Source organism: Corylus avellana, chromosome ca3, assembly GCF_901000735.1.
Source record: "Corylus avellana chromosome ca3, CavTom2PMs-1.0".
Taxonomy (NCBI): domain Eukaryota; kingdom Viridiplantae; phylum Streptophyta; class Magnoliopsida; order Fagales; family Betulaceae; genus Corylus; species Corylus avellana.
Genome location: NC_081543.1, coordinates 30,300,602 through 30,319,550, shown reverse-complemented (window position 1 = coordinate 30,319,550; position 18,949 = coordinate 30,300,602). Strand labels below are relative to the sequence as shown.

At 35.9% G+C, this 18,949-nt stretch overlaps 2 protein-coding genes across 2 annotated transcripts; one reads left to right on the top strand and one right to left on the bottom strand.

The window, feature by feature from the left end:
* Window positions 1-980: 980 nt before the first annotated feature.
* LOC132175056 (uncharacterized protein At4g10930) lies at window positions 981-11,657 on the bottom strand. The gene is made up of 15 exons (XM_059586864.1): window positions 11,566-11,657; window positions 11,274-11,384; window positions 10,318-10,403; window positions 9,614-9,704; window positions 9,331-9,380; window positions 8,749-8,818; window positions 7,590-7,699; window positions 7,308-7,373; window positions 6,268-6,836; window positions 6,037-6,123; window positions 5,803-5,878; window positions 3,954-5,238; window positions 3,796-3,870; window positions 1,679-2,767; window positions 981-1,487 (listed from the first exon to the last, which is right to left on the bottom strand). Exons 2-15 carry the CDS (start codon window positions 11,343-11,345, stop codon window positions 1,263-1,265), a joined length of 3,951 nt encoding a protein of 1,316 aa, XP_059442847.1. The 5' UTR covers window positions 11,346-11,384; window positions 11,566-11,657; the 3' UTR covers window positions 981-1,262.
* A 1,984-nt stretch (window positions 11,658-13,641) lies between these two features.
* LOC132174675 (calcineurin B-like protein 7) lies at window positions 13,642-17,886 on the top strand. The gene is made up of 9 exons (XM_059586317.1): window positions 13,642-13,721; window positions 14,930-15,060; window positions 15,709-15,791; window positions 15,979-16,038; window positions 16,470-16,578; window positions 16,746-16,798; window positions 17,204-17,284; window positions 17,368-17,480; window positions 17,585-17,886. The coding sequence occupies exons 2-9, from the start codon at window positions 14,970-14,972 to the stop codon at window positions 17,643-17,645; spliced, it is 651 nt and encodes a 216-aa protein (XP_059442300.1). The 5' UTR covers window positions 13,642-13,721; window positions 14,930-14,969; the 3' UTR covers window positions 17,646-17,886.
* The last annotated feature ends 1,063 nt before the right edge of the window (window positions 17,887-18,949 follow it).

The window sequence follows — 18,949 nt, the reverse complement described above, 5'->3', positions numbered from 1 at the left end:
TTTAGAAGTACAAAATCATCAAGTATCGAATCTAAATCGAAACTCTCAGCAATTTCCCTTTCAATATAGAGAACTAAACTTTTTTTTTTTTTTTTGAGGGTGTGTGGGTTAAAAAAAAAAAAAAATTTTAAATCCCACGGCACCCCCAAGGTACCCAGTGGATCCGCCACTGCTTGAAAGCATCCAATCACACTCGTTTGAATGTGGTGCGATCGAGTTATTTGCCCTTACTTCCTTTCAAATGTACTAGTTGCATTCTTGTTCGAACTTGGGTGCGATCGAGTCATTTTACCTCAACATTGAATCTCTCCTCTGTCATAATCGCGAGGCATCCAAATTAATGGCCATGTTAAAAAGGAATCAGTACAAAAGGAGAACTGTGCCAATTCCTAAATGGCCATCTTATTCACAAATAAATTAACTCACTTAATAGTATTCAATGCACCATAGTCCGTGCTTCAATTTTTATTTTTTTTTAACCGCAAAAAAAAAAAAAAAAACTGCAAGAGGGCCATTTTTTGTAACGGTTTTTCTGCCATCTTCAAAGTTTACTAGCCCTGTACATTACTTGTTTACTCTACTTTACTGGGTACACTATAATGAGCTCAAACCAGACAATATCCTCTACATTTCAAGCCATTTCATGGTTAAAACTATAATGGCAACATTAAATTTTATCATGAAACCCATTTACTTGAAATGGAAAGAAGGTACCTTTAATTACATATTTATTGAAATTACAAAACCACCGTAGTCGTAACTCGTAAAGGAAAAGGATCCTCTCCATTTTCCAGTGGAGGGTAAAATTTTCTGATTGTTCCCACCCTTTAACCAGCAGTATTGCTTCTTTCTAGAGGCAGGAGGTATCTCATTCTGTATGCCTCAAGAATTATATGGGGTTTTGGACCTCCACTGAAATCAAAATTCTCTAGCTTGCTCAGCTGTTTCGTCCAATAATTTACGCATATTTTGGTAAAAACTAAGCAGAATTCATCCAATAGATTGTACAAAAAATCTCAACAGTAATTTACAATTTCATATTGTTTGTGGAGCACATGCACCTCTGCACAAGTAATGGAGCTATGGCTACCTGACACTACCATATAATTGCGTTCAGGCCAAACCCACTTGGTTATCAAGTTGGCTCAAAGTTATTTTCATTTTCATTTTATACATTGCCTAAACTTATGCTGCGTTGGGCCAGATAAGGTCAGAGGGGAGCAAAAATGTACAGAACTTGAGAAAGATGAAAACAGCTGCCGTTATAAAGAATCACTTTTTTCCTTCTGCTGGGCTGTTTCAACATACTGCTCTGCCAGCTTCTTCACCTTCTCCCCTTCCTTGATGAGAAAATTCGCATTCTTGGATTTGCAGTGGTATCTCATAACTTTATCAGTCGTTTTTGCCACAGCCCACCTATACTGCTCAGCTGTTATCACGCCACTCTTGCACAGTGGCCTGATGTGCTCTTTGATGTAGGCTTCCACCTATAAAGAATTAGTGTGACTGATCAGCTAAAGTATATATGAAGAGGTGGTAAATGTGCGTGAGTATCGGACAGACTGAAGTCTGAAACGGTTTATGTAAAGTTGGAAAGTTGGATGCATATGGAGAAAAAACAAAGGAAAAGACGAGAAAATGAAATCAAGGAGATGATGAAATGAGGGTGATCTGCTACCTTCTTGAATACATGATTGAAGCTATCAGACTGCTTGCTAGTCTCATTGCCAGACTTCTGCTCCTTACTTTCAACATTTTCCCCTGTTTGAAATTGGTTGGGTGAATGTTCAGAACCAGGAGACTTATCTCCAACAGTAGCAACAAACATTTTCTCTGCATTGCTCTTACTCCCGACTTCAGATGCTTTTTCATTTTTTATAGGATCTTCGTTCTGTACTAGAGCTACTGCATCAACTTGTCCATACTGCTTTCTTGATGCAACTTCCGGGAATTTTTTAATGAGTGGTTCTTTGTCTGGGCCATATAGCTCTTCACATTCTGCAATTGAAGGTTCTTCACTGTTTTCATTGATTAAAGGTTCTGGAGGAACACAAGAATTGTCAGCCTCACCCTCCAAAATAGTGCTTCCTAAGACTGGGTCACTACAGTTCTGGGGCAAGTTAGAGTCCTTTGGAGCTTCAACATTCCCTGACTTTTCATGATCATTGAAATCTACACAATTATTCAACCTTTCAGAGTTCAGAGTAGAGAAAACCACTTTCATTTTTGAAGCACCTTCTTCTGGTGGTAGCTTAGAGACTTTTGTTGAAGTAGCACCAACGTAGTCTTCATCTTCCAAATCATACTCAAAATCACCATAAATATCCAGTTCTGGATGAGAAGCCATGTCAAATATATTATCCAGCCCTTCCTCCCTTATTGAGGGGTCATCATCATTGAGGACTTCCTTTTCTGGTAATGGACTACTTGGAGGAGAATCAGACACAAGGCCTGCAGTTCTCAGTGCCTCTAAAATTACAGGATCAGTTGAAAGTTCATTGTTAGCCGGTTCTGATCCATCAATGGGGACTTCTGCTGATGGTGACGTATTTGATTCTGTGGCTGTACTGGACTTGCTGTCATTTGAATGATGCAATAGCTCCCGGGAACATAAATTTAGGTATACTACTTTGCTGTTTGACCTGTCAGCAACCTCCTTTTCAATATTAATTGCATCTGCAACCGCCAACTCTGTTTCTGCAGTTCTGCAAATGACTGGCAAATTTGCCTTCCTCAGAAAGTGCTCTGTCAGGCGGTAAAGCTGTGTCTGTACAGCAAAAGCCATTAATGAGTCAAAACAACCAGATAATTAAACTCGAGTGTCATAAAGAAAACAACTAGTATAATGCTTGCCGATGAGAGATGATTATGCCATAGAGGAAATTCAACCCATTTAAGGCATATCTGGATGGTGTCTTTAAATGACAAACAGAACTTGTGTAAACTAAATAACGGTGAGGCCATGTTTAATGCCAAAGAATGATTGTGGTTTTCAAATCCAATTCTGTTATGTTCATAAATCATGGTTTACAGTGGAATAAGTCATTGTTAAATCTGCCCTTAAATTTATTGATGTATAAAGCAACCAAACCACAGATTCAAACTGCTCCAATTCCAAGCAAACAAATTACAGCCCAAATCAATTCTTTTTATTATTATTATTTTTTTCTCTCTTTTGAGGGTTCTATTCGAGGATTCTACTCTAATTTAGAGAAGTATGAGTGGTGGTGACAAGTGGAGAACAGTAGGGCTAGCATTGGTGAAGGTACAATGGAGGTGATCAAGTTGGTGTTAACACTGTTGCAGTGGTAGTGCATGTTGGTGGTGATGACTGGCAAACTTAGAACTAGGATTGATATGTAAGGTGGTTGAGTTGGTGTTGGCAGTGTCGCAGCACTGCTAGTGGTGGTGCTAGTGGTGGCAGCAGCAGTTGGAGTAGAAATGATGCTGGGAACCGCACAGTGGTATGGTAATGGTGTTAGTAGTAAGAGCATCTGGTATCTTGTTCTGATTTCTTCCCTGATAGGAGTAATGAATAACATCTCCCATAAAAATACATAGTAAGGATTAGGCATACAGTTTTTTCTCCATTTCCTAGTAAGATTATCCACATCCGTTTTTTGCCTTCCTAGGTTTTAATCCAAAGTCAAGCAGAACTGCATTTTCATTCCCAAATATTTTCAAACCAAAAAGCAACTTAAAGAGTATCTCAAGAAGAAATTTAATCCATTTGTTGTAGGACAAATACCCAGCCTGGTTATGGAAGGTGGAGACAGCAAATGGCTGCATGCATACCTGTCTCACTGATAAGGGGATTTTATTATGGCGACTAGGTGCCAGTACTGGTCTCATGTCTGCCGGTAGTTGAGCCTGCTCACACCATCAGAAAAATGAAATTTCATAAATAAATGACACGAACAGTATCTGATTTCAGAAACCAAACTATTACGTACCAGTAAGGGATAATTTCCTTTGAGCACTGCGTTGTCTTCCTGTAATTCATCTCCTGTTTTCCTGCTTGTAACAGCTGCTTTCCTAGCTAGGACCTCTAGGGCCCATTTTCTTTTATCGCTCTTCATATTATCAGATTTAACAACCAGCTGCTTCTGATTATTAACTTTGGAGTCACCTAATGCAGAAACAGATGGCCCTTCTGGGCGTGTGCTCGAACGTACTTTATTCAGAGCAGAAGCCATATCGCTCTTTGAGATTGGAATATTATTCTTATTTTCTCTAATTTCAAACAAAGGAAACCCAGCCTTCGACAAAACCTTGTTCGATTCTGTGAATTTTGTAGTACTATTATCAAGAGATGCCTTTGGACAGGTTTCTGCAGAGGTGAGCTGTTCTTTATTCTGCTCTGAATTACTAGAAGCTTTAAGAGCTGCAAGAGGCTTGATATTATCCTTTCTTGGAAATACAGATGTATCTGCTAAATACAACCTGGAAAGAATTGGATTTGTGGCCTGCGATTCAGACCCCTGATCTGAGCTATCCAAACTTGTTCTTAGGAGGCCAAGAACCGACTTCAAAGTCTCAATCTTTTCAGGCTTTGTAGCTCTCATGCAGCGATGCTTCCAAAACTCAACTTCGCAATCCCTATCCCATGCACGTTTCCTTCTTCCATTGGATAATCCATAAATTTTCTTTGTTAGATTCTCTCGTACTTTCCCTTTCTGTAACATGGACTTCTTCGACTTTACAGCTAAAGGTGGTAACTTCTTAACAGGTTCATCTTTGGGGCCTGCTACAGCAGCCCTGAAGGCAGCAAGAAGCTTTGGATCAAAAAGGCTTTCCCCGAACTCTTTCGAGGATTTGTTACGGACAGCTTCTCTTATTTCTTTTCTTAGATTTTGAACCGCGGATGACTCCTTGTCCTCAGAAGTTATCCTCATGATCTTTTTTACTCGCAAGCCAGCTGTATTTTCTCGTTCTATTGATGATTTATCAGCAGGCTTTCGAGGTGCAAGTCCCTTGGAAGGTCTATGGTTTGTCCCTCGAACTATAGTCATTATATCAGATGTAACACCTTTCTTATCTTGATGATGGAACCTATCATCTTTGCGAACTGCTATTGGGCTTGGACATTTCTGAGAATTATCTGACACTGATGCATCGGCTTTGTCCTTTGTATGCATCTGTTGAACCCTCCCTTCAGGTCTAATTTTCTTTTTAGAAACTTCAGTCACAATCTTAGGTTTGAAATCTCCATCATCAGCATTCCTTGACATGTGCTCACTGATAGATATAAGAAATCAGGAAGACAACACAAAAGAAAAGTTAAAAAAATCTGCAGTAAATGACGAAAAGTTCTAACAATATTCAGTTCAAATGAGTATGCATCTTAAAGGGAAAATGACAGTTAATAGACATGCACTAGGATATAGGCAACGATACCATTGCGCACTAAACAATAAAATAATTTAAGATCAATTAGAAAACTTGGCGACCACCCACTTCTAAGTGCTATACATGAAACTGCCAAAAACATTCAACAGAGTTTAACATTCAGCATAGCATATGTTTAATAAATATGAAACAACTATGAGGTAGCAATAAGGGAAACTCTTCCTGAACCTGTGTCCCCTAAAAGGCACACAAGCTTTGCCAGCTGAAAGGCCTAAGAAGTTCCATGAAGAACAGAAACACAATACAGAAAATAAATAAGGATAACTGGACCTTGGGTGGCACTCAAAAATTGTGACACAGGGGTAGCAGTAGCATATCATTAGGCAACATTCACGAGCACTAACTGCAGAGAACTGTGAGAGAAGCAATGAAGACATTTGAATAATAAGTTACCTGCAATCTGCAGGCTTTCTCTTTACACCAACCATTCTGGCAGCATTCTCATAAGCATCCGGTTCAAAATTTTCAACTGAAAACATTCAGCAATGAGGCAATGGAACAGGGTTTTCATATCAATGTCTTATTAAAATCCTAAATAATTGCCTACACTAAATTTGCTTTTCTACAGCCCACCGAAGGTCCATATTTAACCAATAAGGAGGAAAGATACCTACACCACTTTCATACCTTTTGCCAAAGATTCTTCTGAAGGAACTTGCTGCTGGACATCTTCAGCAGCTTGATCTTCAATTACATCATTCTTTATGTCATCAACTAGAACCACACCAAAATTGATGACAATGAGACAAGCTTAAATATGCCAACCATATATATATTTTCAGCTGCCTGCTATCATAATGATGGAGTTGTAACTAAAAAGGAAAAAAAATACAAAAAAAGTTATATATGCAAAATTACCAGACAAAGAAGAGCCTATGGATAAACCAAGATGGAGGCCTATAGTGGATTCCTTCTCAGACAGCCTGTTTCCAATACAGGATTCACTAATCAACTTTCTTGAAGTATTTCCAATGCCAAGAAAGCTACTATGTTCATTCATTGTTTTGTCAGCAGAACTTGTCTTCAACTCACTAAGCACCGAGGAATTAGAAGGAAAAATGAATGATGCATCACGTGATAAGGACAATTCCAGTTCCTTCCCCTCAAAGATTGATTGAATGATAGTCTTCTCCGTAGACGGTGTTTCCACTTTGTGACTACTGGCATCAGAAGTTGATATAAATGTTTCAGTATTCAAGTCCTTCTCAACTTTGACAGCAGACAGAAAGTTCTCATTTGGTCTTGAAGTCCATTGATTTTCACCAACTATTGAGACCACAACAGCTGTCTCTCCGGCATCAGCAACAGAAACAGATACCTTTCCAGAAAAAGCATCCTCAATGAAGCATTCACTACTAGCATTTTCAGGACCACAGTCGTTCTTAGGCCCCTGTATAGAAATCGCATCTGATTTTTGTGGCACGCATCTGCCATAATCCACAAGTAAGAATGTCAAATGCAATGAAAAAGGAAGTCTGCTTCGTTGAGAAGACAAAACTTCTTGACAGTCCATTTATCACTGTTTTAATCCTTGAATATAAGTGTCGTGCTAAAACTGCATTAATTAATTTAACCAAAGATACATTCTCTCAGCAACATCAGATGATTGTGAAACAATTAAGTTATTTTTCCCTAAGTCATAGATGAGGTGGTTAACAATCACGTGATGGTGTTGATGATTTTGTTAGTTACCTAACAATGCTCCAAGCAGGATGTCTCCATAATATATAAATCTTTAAAACACCATTAAACATTAGTCTACCTTGATTTAGTTGATACTAAAACGTTTTTGCACATTCATAATGCATGAGCAGCTCAAGAAAATTCATTGGATCAGACTCAGCCAAGGAACCAAGAGCCCAACACCAACAACAAATAATAACCCTCTGCTAACTTACCTTGGGCATAACCAGGTACTCTCAGATGTGTCTTCAGAATCAAATCCCACACAAAAAGCATGATACCTGACTCCATGCAAATCAAGAAAAGATTTTAGTCATCATGCTCTTTTTTCCCCTTCAAAGACAAATAATAATTTCACAATTTGTTCTCAGAGATATTTAGGAGAAATCAGCTGAAACTTCACTCTCAACTTAAGCCAAATTAAGCAGGCAAATCCCTATATGACATTCAATGTATATAGTCAAACCAATAAATCAAATAGTTTGGTTCAAGTTTACCATATATCACATGAATCACAAGCGATGGATGTATCAAGATTGGAATCTTCCTCAATAGTCACTGATCCACTTCGAATTTTGCACCCATCTCCATCCAAGCAGATAACTGCCTACAACATGATAAAGTACATAAGAAAGACATTGAGATGTAAATTCGTATACAATATGAAAATGTGGAAGACAGCCTTGAGTTCATAATTTCAGAAATAGCACCGACCTTCACAATGGAATTTTTGTTTCTTCATAAGCACACAAGGATAGGCCCATATCCTGTATAGACTACTATAGACCTCCTCTTATCACATGCTGTGATGGAAAGGGGTGATGAAATGTGCTAGAATCATTTAACTTACAGCTTTTGGCTTGATATTGTGTAATCATATATTTCCATAATCACTGTTATATATCAGCTTGAATGCTTTCATATGTACAAAATTGTATTTCAGATGTAGAATCACAGCACTGGCGCTTGAGCATGACTTGACGTGTCCCAAGTTTCTTGGTACAGACAAAAAGATGTTAAAGTGTTAATTAAATGATTAAATTTATCTATTCCTATCAGCTTAAGCTTTTAGGATAATTGGCGGTTAATATGATATTAGAGCCAAAGATCCCGAGTTCGAACCTTAACTCCGTCATTTACCCCCTATTTCAATATTCTACGTGTTGGACCTCACCTATTAAAAGGGAGTTTAAGCCCACACATGAGGGGAAATGTTAAAAGTGTTGATTAAATTTATCTTTTCCTATCAACTTAAGCTTTTAGAATAACTGGTGATTTAACAAAAGCATCTTTAGATGGGCCAAGTGCCAACCTTTTAGAATCTCAATGACGATTTCAACAAGAGTATTGGGACTTCTGGGTTAGGGGACTTGATCCTCAAGAACAAAAAAGCCCTTATGATTTGTAGAAATTTTAAATATAAGGTTTATTATTATTATTATTATTATCTTCTTTTACCTACAACTCGTGTACTGACATAGACTTCTTGGACAAAAACTCACTCGTCCACCTGGGATTCAACCCATGATTTTATTCTCCACCCATTATTTATGGGGGGAGGAGATGCTGCTATTTGGTCCAAGACCATTGGCAATATAAAGTTCATACTGTATAACACCCAAAAACCTTATAGGATTACATATGGAGGAAAATTACATTTTCATCAATGTAGTAGGATGGAAAAGAGAGAGTATTATTCTTCCCTTCAATGCACCAATCATCATCTCTGCATAAACAAAGGAAAAAAAAATAAGTAAAAAATTAACCAATCCTGAAAACCAAGGCCTAAGAAAATGTGAGTCATTTAATCAACATATTTTTTAAAAAAATATATATGCCAATATCAATATGGGCCACAGATCCTCCACATTCTCCTCATACTCATATTTGTAAAGCAAGCCATAATTCTTCCCATAACTTAAAACTTAAAACTATAATAGAGCTTCATAACTTAAAACTATTAGAGGAGACCCATTGGCAACAGTCCCACCAAGATTAACGGCTTTGAGGCCCTGTTAACATTTACAAGTGTAGCAATACAGCTTTGAATCAAAGATTAATGAATAAGATAATGCGTCAGACAGAACTGCTATTACTACAAGAAAGTCGAGTCTTTGAGTTAACTCTGGTTTTCAGAATGCAATGCCGGCATCACGCAGAGATACACAACCAAGAGAAACGGGGCTTTGGACCATGCAAAGGAACACAGGAAAAGTATGTAAATTATTTGAAAATTACCCGGAAAATGACTCCTCCTCAACTTTGTTGCTACCAATGGTATCATATACCTTCATAATGAAATGAAACCAGTTTAACTTAAGCTTCCATTTTGCACCACACTTCTAATTACAGTTTCAATAGAATTTCAAAAAAAAAAAAAGGGCAAAAGATTTCATCAAAAGTAGCTAATGCTTACAAATAAATTTTTGTGCAAATAAATTTCAGAATTTATATCAATAACAGCAAGAGTAATGGTAAAACAATGAAGAAAAACAGTCTTCAACAATTTTGTAACACTAACCGGAACGCATGTGATCAATTGAAATTCGTTCTGGCAAAGTGGGCAAAGGTTTGTGATGGTAGTCCAGTTGTCAATGCATGCAAAACAGAACCTGAAATCACATGACGATCCATCAGTTCATGAAATCAAAAGCAAATATAATCTGATAGATATAAAAATAGTTAACGGTTTTGCCAGATCTGAATGAATAAAAGATATTTTTTTAAAAAAAAAAAGAATAAATTTACCTAGCATGATTCACTGAACATAGACTCAAATAATAAAAAGTTCTATGAACATAGTTAAGCAAAGATAAATTTCATAAACATTCAAATCCAACTAAAGAATCTCTCAGCCTTTTTAACTCAACTCAACTCTGCGATAATGCAAGGTCATGGACAATGCGGGACTCACCTTTCAAAATCTACCAACCAATGAATAAGTTCTTAAAAAAGGCCAATTCAAAGACAGCTATAATTGTTACAAGATGTCCGAGCCCGTTGAGTCACTTGATCACAGTACAACGTTGAAGAAAGTAAAATAAGGGGCTGGACATTCATATTGAAGGATGTGAGTGCTAGCTCTCATTTAACTTAAAAACAAACAAATGAAGATAGCGTAACATCTTCCACATCATATTTTGTGAAGAAAGGATTATTGACACAACAAACACAAGTGCATGCACTTAAGTGACAAAACGAAGGGAAGAAAATGGAGATACATACCAGTGCTGGCAGCAGTCAAGAACTCCCCTGTCAATGACAATGTCCATGCATATCCCACACCTTTCGCCCTCAAAATTAGCATTATCCTTCCACATTAGAAAACAATTTAAGTAAACATAGATTAAAAACAAAAAGATATCAAAAACAATACCTGAATCAGAAACACAACTATCCATAAGTAACAAGACAAAGGCAATCTAACAAATTGTTCCATAAATCACATGTTCGACTTGTAAGCTGCAAAAGCAGGTAAATAGAGTTCTGAGTATGACATAATCCAGGAAGCAAAGATTGCCTGAAAATGTTGCAAATCTAATGCTTCGGTTATCCTATTTTCCCAAATTGGACATTACTCGGATATTTGACATCTTGTGTACTGATAGTTTACCATGTTAGAAGGAATTATTTTTGGAAAAATTTTAGATAGGACTCTAATAAAGGATGTTTTTCATGCGCCATGACCTTTTGGCATTTGGAGCATGACAACAAAGGTGATTTAATTTCAAAAACTTCTTTCCTGAATTCTTAACCATATCTCTTCATTCAATCCTCCAATACACGGAACAAAGAACACTATTGATCGTCTCTTATTTCTTCATTTTCCCTTATTCCCTTCACCCTGTCTCTTCAATTACTCTCCCTTGTAGAGAAAAGAGTCTTCAAAATACAATTATGCATGATACCCACTAACCGGAATAACCTTTTATTCAAAAGAATCAAAATAGACAACACATTCAATTTTCAATTAAAAAAATAGCTCTCATACATTACAACTTAATGATAAGGCAACAATATGAGCATAAATAACTTGATTCAACAGAATCAAAATAGAGAGCACAAATTCAATTTTCAATAAAGACACAAACTTTTAGCTCTAATGCATTATAACTTAATAAAGAAGCCAAAAAAAAAAATACATGGGATTTATATAAATAACAGTGACACTGGAAACTTACAATATTATCATCATCAACTTCAAAGGTATTTTCTTCTGGAATGCCACTTGTAACCAAATCCGCCACCTCCATTATTATACGCCCAAAGAACTTTACAACCCTAATCAGATTCTGATCAAAAAAATTCAAAACAAAAAAGATAAATTAAGTTAAGCTAATGAGAATTGAAATCAGCTAAGCAGTTGGAGATGAAGCAGCTGATTGTTGACAAAGAAGAATTTTGAAGGTCAAAAACGAGAATAAGGAAAACGATTTGGGCTAATTTGGGTAATTATGTGTGACGTAAGTTTACCTGTGAGTGAGAGAAAGCAACATTTGCGTACGTTTCTTCTGAAAGAGTGATTGAGATGAAGAACACGAACAGAGAACGCGTGTGGGATTTTCGTTTTTCGTTTATGCGAAACGTTTTCTGAGGTTAGAAACGTGTTCAACGTTTTTTTAAGAGTTGGCACATGCAGGCTTCAGCTACAAGAAGTTGGGTTGGGGTTGGTCCAAGCCCAGCCCAAGGTATTATTGATAATTTCTTTTAGAAAAAAAAAAATTTACAAAAATGGGGTTCGACTCCGTCCAATTTTAAGATGATTAATGCTATATAGCACTATCTCACTACAACTATACTGATGTGGTACAAGGATATTGAGCAGATAGTTGATGCAATAGACTCGATTGTATCTTTCATAGCATGCATTCTTATCTGTGTCGCAACTAATTTGGTTAGCTACGTGTCCGGTGCACGGGGAACTGCCTTCAGTTCCCCATTGTCAATCTATCACCTTTTTTTTTTTCTTTTAACAATGATTGATCTAAAAACTGATTGACGGTATCATGTTAGCATAATGAAATAGTAGTGTAATATATAATATTATTCTTTTAAGATTGAGACACGTGCCTTGTAATATAACACAAATGATATATGTCACAATCTTAACGGATCTAATTACAATATTTATGAAATCAATTCTTGTGGTTGAGTTTTCTATTGCCCCATTGAGATTCAAAGACATAACGATGGTGTCAAGGGCCCTCGGACCAAATCCTAAATTTGAGCAAAAGGATTCATAAGATTAAATTTGGAGATAATTTGATAATTGTTTAGATTTATTAATACCTATTATATGAATTTATTCATGCGAGTGTTTTTTTTCTTATATGAATTATAGGAAGAGTAATATTAGAAATTACACTTTTATAATAATCGAGGAGCCTTTCATTGTGTGTACATGCAATTTGCTTCTCCTTGAATATGACTCTTTGGTGGTGACTATCCTCGCCATCAACAAACTCCCTGCTGAATTAGGATTCTCTTCATTTCATTTGAATTTGATAATATTCAGTAAGTTATAGTGAAAGAGTGTTTTGTTTCCTCGAAAAATGAAAAGACAAAAATACCCCTCCAATATAACTAACTGAATATTCTCCAGAGGATCATTTTCCCCCGTGCTCCACTAAGACTGGACCTTAGCCCCCATAATTTCGGACATCCATCACCGGTTACTTATTTTCAATAGGGTTTGATTCTCCAAAGCTTGAGTGTTGGGTTTGACTCTCTCACTCATTATGACCCTGGACCTAAATCCAAGAAAGATCCCCAACAAGTTGCCAAACATCGCTCACAATAAATGAGGGGCAACTGATAGGCGAGATATGTGTTTGACTAATCCCGGTAGGGAAAGCAGAGATAACCTAAGATTTGAGACAAGATAATAAAGTTTGAACAACAAGTCTCGACTAGATCATAAAGGCAAATGTGAGGGAATAGAGCGGAGAACAGACGATAAGACCCGAGGAAATCAAAATAAGTTGACCAGTCGTATTAGCATGACACTTGCTTGAAGGATGCTAGAATTGAAGCACTGATAACCATGGTTAAGGCTATATCTTGTCATTGATCTTATGCACTAGATTATAATAATACGTTAAATCACTATTTATCTTAAAAATTTTAAATTTAATAATCTATGTAATACTCTTGCAGATTCGTTTAAAAAGACGAACTTGTCATCGCAACAAAACACTCTGGCGTGTTCCGAAGGTTGTCTTTAAGATGACAACAATTCGCCTTGAAAACTTAATATGTCGATATAATTAGAAAGCAAGACCAAAGACGACGACTACTACTATAATTAGAAAGAATTACGAGAAAGGTCGCCCCAGCTGGCTCAAACATTGTCATTTAAAATTCACAGCTGCTGAGACCATCTGTTCTAGAACGCGGTTTGGTCTTCGAGAAAACCGCGGAAATGCTTGAAAAAACAATGTTTAACGTAATATTAAATATGTCATGCTTACATAAAAGCAACATCATGGACTTAAATATATATTCTTAGCACGCAAAGACACGACAAAAAACCTAACAAAACAGAAGGTGGGAAGTGGGAGCCAAGTCATATGCATGCAAACAGAGAAGATCTGAAAGTGATGAACAGCTAGCTATTGATCTTCATCCAGGTTAGTTTATATATACTGCTCTCAGCACTCTTGATGTTCTTCCATGAGACTTGAGGCTGATCAGACTTTCTGTCTGTCTTCATCCTTCAACATGATCTTTCTTTTGTGATGAAAAGAGAGAGTTGGTAAAGGATTTCAATTTAGTTCATGAACAGGTTGGGTTAAATTTTGTTTTGGGTGCTTGTCTTTTTTTTTTTTTTTTTTGGCCCTTTTTGGCTTGATTTGGGTCCTACACCTGTACTTGCAGCAAGACACTTTTTTGGAGGACATTTGTGGTGTTTTGGCTCCACAGCAGACTGTTTGAGAAGTTGACTTTTTGTCGTACTGTCATGATTTACCCTTTGGGGATATAGTTAGCCAATTTTGAGGAATTTTTACAGTGGTTTAGGCAACTGGGAGTTTGGAATTTTTTACTTTACAAGGTCAATTTGTCCATTTCTTGCTATTTTAGTGTTCTATAACAACAAATGTGATGTGTAGCTTCACTTTTTATCGCGTTAGAGAAATATTATATATATTCTCACTTTCATACTTTTAAATGCACATTTTTTGACATGACATTAAAAATTAACATCAGATCCAAATTATAATATTGATCAAACAAAATCTAATAGTGATTTTTAATTTCATGACAGGGAGTATAAGTATTGGTCCACATTGACCTCCAAATCACTCGTTTAAGCGGAGGCTAAACCATAATTCTAAATTTCTAATACCAATTCGTTAAGGAAAAAATCGCCTACGGAGTATACCAAGAGCACATAAATATACATGTTTGGACACCACTTCAACCAAAAAGCTAGCTTAAGTTGATAGGTTTGAATCCATTTATGTATATTAACTAATTACTTTATTTATTTTTCCTCAATATGAGACACATCATTCACACATAAACTCACAACATTCATAGTGTGGCAGTGGATCATACTAAAAAAATTAGGACATGCTAGAACCTCCCATGAGATGGGAATTAGTCCTTATTTGTAGTTGAGTTTGACATATTCTTGAAAGTTGTCCTTTTAATGCAAATAAATTGACATATTCCAAATGTTCACCAAGTAAAAAAGGAACGAAATCATATGCTATGTAGAAAAAAAGGGTATAATATTATAGAACAGTAGAACTCCATCCAAAAATATAACATATTAACTGATGAATCTATCGGCATATATCTTATCCTAAAGCATTTTTCTCTTCCCATGTTGCAGGCATATATTCAATACCATCATTGGCATAAACACTTGCATTATGGATGCTTTTAAGGGCTGTTTTTGCTTGAAGAAGGCCAAAACCAAATCTTGGTGTCCAGAGGCTAGCGTCCTTGCTTCTGAAACACCTTGTAAGTAGAAAATTGGGCTGAACTAATTGATCGATTTTGACCTTCAAATGGAATTATTAGACGAAGGACAAATAATTTTGATTTGGTATGTATTTTACGAGTAATGTTATTTAGTAGATTCTTATACGACTTCCATACAACTTGATAATGTGACAGTAAAAATTAGTCATGGCATTAGCACTTACAAAACAAAAATCAAGAGCTGATTTCACTGCCATATCATCACAGCTATATGATAGTGGTATAGTAGTTTAGTAAATAGCATTAACCATTACTCATACTTTACATATCCTAATTAGGTGCTGCTTCAATTTTGCTTCTCTGTGGCCCTAGCTCAATACTTTCAGCTAAATAAACAAGGGTGGATATGTAACTGAAACAAATAATGCACTCATATAGGGCAATGACACTTATAATGTATGGAGAAAAACTGGTTAAAATCATCTTATTTCCTATGTGGATCTTATTTCTGTTTTCTATTCTTATCTGAAAAAGCTCTTTTTTTTGTCAAAAAAAAAAAAATTACCTTAAGCAGAAAACCAAACACAAACTCATAGCCTTTTGAAGGTATGGGTTTAAGACTTACAATGTATGGTATTTTTCAACAGTTGGAAATCTTATGTATATATATCATTCATTTTTCTACAGTTGCAGTCAATGAAGTCGAGGCCTTGTATTGCCTCTTCAAGAAACTAAGCGGTTCCATACATGATGATGGTCTTATTCACAAGGTATATACATCAAATGATTTACTATGAAGATTCTAATTTGTCTTTTCATGAGCTACTGTTGGCTGCTTGGTCCATATTCTGAAGTCTGATTATATGGTTGAAGGTTAAGATACAGTTGTTAGCTCTTTGATTGAAATTTGAGATGACTTCTGCACTTGTGCTAATTTATTCAACATTCTATGGACAGGAAGAATTCTATCTTGCACTTCTCATAAACAGTCGTCAGCAAAATCTTTTTGCAGACAGGGTGCGTATTTTCTGTATTGTAGCATACCAATTTTTTCTGTTCTAGATTTGATGTGAAATTGTATTCTCTCATCTTATATTGCTGTCATATAAATCATTTCAACCTTTTGTAGGGCAGTAGAACCAAATTAAAAAATCCCCCATTTTTTCAATACTTTTTTTCTATCACAAAGTACCTGAATATTTATAAATCAGCTGTATCTGTGTATCAAAGAAATCCAACTTGTGAAATTCGTGAAATCAAGTGAATTTAGAATGTTGAATGGATCTAAGATTCCTTTCACAGGCCTAAACAAAATATATACAACTTTTGTACTTCTCATTGTGGCTTGTTAGTTGCTCACCAACTTCAAATTGTCAACTTTATGATTTTGTATATAGCAAATTTTGGACAGCTGATATTATGCAATTCGACCTGGAAACTCATTGCAGGTATTTGATCTATTTGATGTTAAGCATAATGGGGTTATTGAGTTTGAAGAATTTGTTCGATGTTTAAGCATCTTCCACCCAAATGCACCTGAAGCAGACAAAATTACATGTATGGAAATTTGTCATGAAAATGAATCATGATGTTTTTTTCTTTTTTCTCATTATTTTTATTCTTGATGTGTAATTTTTGTTCCTGGAGTGAAGATATGTAACTGTCTCTTGTTCTATCCAATACTCTTATAAAACCTAAGCTGCTGGGAAAAGATTTTCTTGCAGTTGCATTTAGATTGTATGATCTACGGCAGACTGGCTACATTGAGCGCGAAGAGGTGAGTAATGGCATCTTTCCTCTTGTCCTCATGTTTTCTTTAAGAATCTGCAAAATGAAATTGATGACAATAATAGTTGTTTGTTTGTCACTTGAAATCCAAATTCTGGGGGCTGGCCGGTTGTCGTTGTAAAAGAGAAATTTTGTAGCATGGTCATGTGAACAATTACTGCTTGTCATGGCTTTGTTATTATATGCCACATTATGGTTACTACACTTGTCCTTATTCATTATGTCAAATGTAGTATATAATGTCTATTGACAAGTATAGTTATATATAAATCTTGTTTCCAATTTTTTATTAGTCTTGAACTCCTAATGTTGCAATGAATTTTCTTTAGTAATCCAACAGCTGCATTTCCAATTATTTCAACCCATACGTATTGAACCATTGCTACTGTTGAAGTTGAAGGAGATGGTGTTGGCTATTCTGACTGAATCTGATCTGGCACTTCCTGATGATGATGTGGAATCAATGATTGATAAGGTGTGGTACACTTGACAATTTTCTTTTTCTTTTTTTCAGTTATCATACTATCTGAATCTCAATTTGTGGTCAAATTCATTTAGACAATGATGGAGGCAGATTCAAAAGAAGACGGAAAGATTGATCTAGAAGAGTGGAAGGAATATGTAGCAAAGAATCCATCTCTGATAAAGAACATGAATCTTCCATATTTAAAGTGGGTCCTAAAGTTCTGCACACATCATCATCAATTGTTTAGTGCATATTTTTTATATCATAATGAATTTAAGCTCAACCAGTACACTTTTTCATATGGCTCAGGGAGATAACCGTGGCATTTCCCAGCTTTTTGCTGAACACAGAATTCGAAGAGGATAAATAATTGCCGATGACAGATAGTATAGTTGTTCTCCCTTAGATGCTGATCTCATCAAGACACATCCCCTATGGAGAACTTGGTGCATGCATCCATGGTTGCAGTTAAAGCAGTAGAGAGAGGAGCAAAGACCAACAAATCTCTGAGGCGCCTCCCGTCAAGCTATACTATTTCCATGGTTGCAATAAAATATTTGTTTACATTGGTTTAAAATGTAGTTCACATTGTTTCTGCTCATCTGTGTGGCTTTAGAAACAAAACATAGGAGTATATTAATATTTGTATACATTGGTTTACTACTTGCAGTAACTTTTTGTTTGTAGAGAATGAAAATGATTTGAAAGCACGAAATATTGTGAGTTAGTGTTGCAAGATTTCAAGTGAGAAGATGCAAGAAATCAAGTTTCCAACTTTAATGTTCTTTTCCAACTATCTGTCAATCAGGTAGATTCTCTTTAAACAGGAGAGAATATATATATATAGGTGCTTCAAGATGTCAAACGACCACAAGGCTTTTTCAGTATGCATGGCATTTCAGTTGAAAGATTGCAGACCTTTGAGGCCCCGAGTTTCCTAACATCAATGCTGTACAAGTTCTGTACCATCAAGCTTAATCTGTTAGGAAATTTATGAAACCAACAACACAAGGAAAAGAGTAATTCTAATTATTAGACTCATATACAACTATCATACAACTAAATAACGTGACAGTAAAAATCAGCATTTGAACCATTACTTCTTTTTTTCTAAAGGTTGATTGTTACTGTCACATCATCCAGTTATATACTATTGTACAAAAGTCGACTAAATAACATTACTCTAAAGAAAATTAAACCCAAATTATCAGATAGATTAAAAGTAACCGTTCCAAGAGTTGAAATGATTGGCTAAGCATGTACATATAACATATTAATACAAAGACCAAAGGCATCCATTTCCTCAATTATAAGGTGCTAGGAAAGCATAGATAAATTACCTTGATTTCCAGAATTATTGTGGATGCTAACAACTTGATGAAACTCCACGGTAGGAACAGATTTTGCACATTAGATTCATTCTCCACTTGGGCTGCTCTCCCAAGCTATTCAACTCCACACTCGTCTTTTTTGGTATAATCTCGATCTGTACAACTGAGGAACCAGTCAAATGGATCTGAAACAGGGGATAAAATGGGAATGCTTCTGTTCTTGCTTGTGGAAACAGTCCACCTAGTGAGATTATGTGCATGCTAGTTTGTACTGCAATTAAGTTTATGGATCGTTTTTGTGATAAACAGATTTTTATTTTTTATTTTTTGAAATTTTGAGATA

What these genes read in the sequence shown, in the direction of transcription:
- LOC132175056 (XM_059586864.1), bottom strand. Translation starts at nt 11,345, where the DNA reads ATGGAGGTGGCGGATTTGGTTACAAGTGGCATTCCAGAAGAAAATACC. An exon ending in AATTGATCACATGCGTTCCG is followed by an intron (nt 9,381 to 9,613) that starts GTTAGTGTTACA and finishes TTCATTATGAAG; the next exon opens with GTATATGATACCATTGGTAG. An exon ending in AGAAAGCCTGCAGATTGCAG is followed by an intron (nt 5,239 to 5,802) that starts GTAACTTATTAT and finishes TATATCTATCAG; the next exon opens with TGAGCACATGTCAAGGAATG.
- LOC132174675 (XM_059586317.1), top strand. Translation starts at nt 14,970, where the DNA reads ATGGATGCTTTTAAGGGCTGTTTTTGCTTGAAGAAGGCCAAAACCAAA. An exon ending in TGGAATCAATGATTGATAAG is followed by an intron (nt 17,285 to 17,367) that starts GTGTGGTACACT and finishes AAATTCATTTAG; the next exon opens with ACAATGATGGAGGCAGATTC. An exon ending in ATGAATCTTCCATATTTAAA is followed by an intron (nt 17,481 to 17,584) that starts GTGGGTCCTAAA and finishes CATATGGCTCAG; the next exon opens with GGAGATAACCGTGGCATTTC.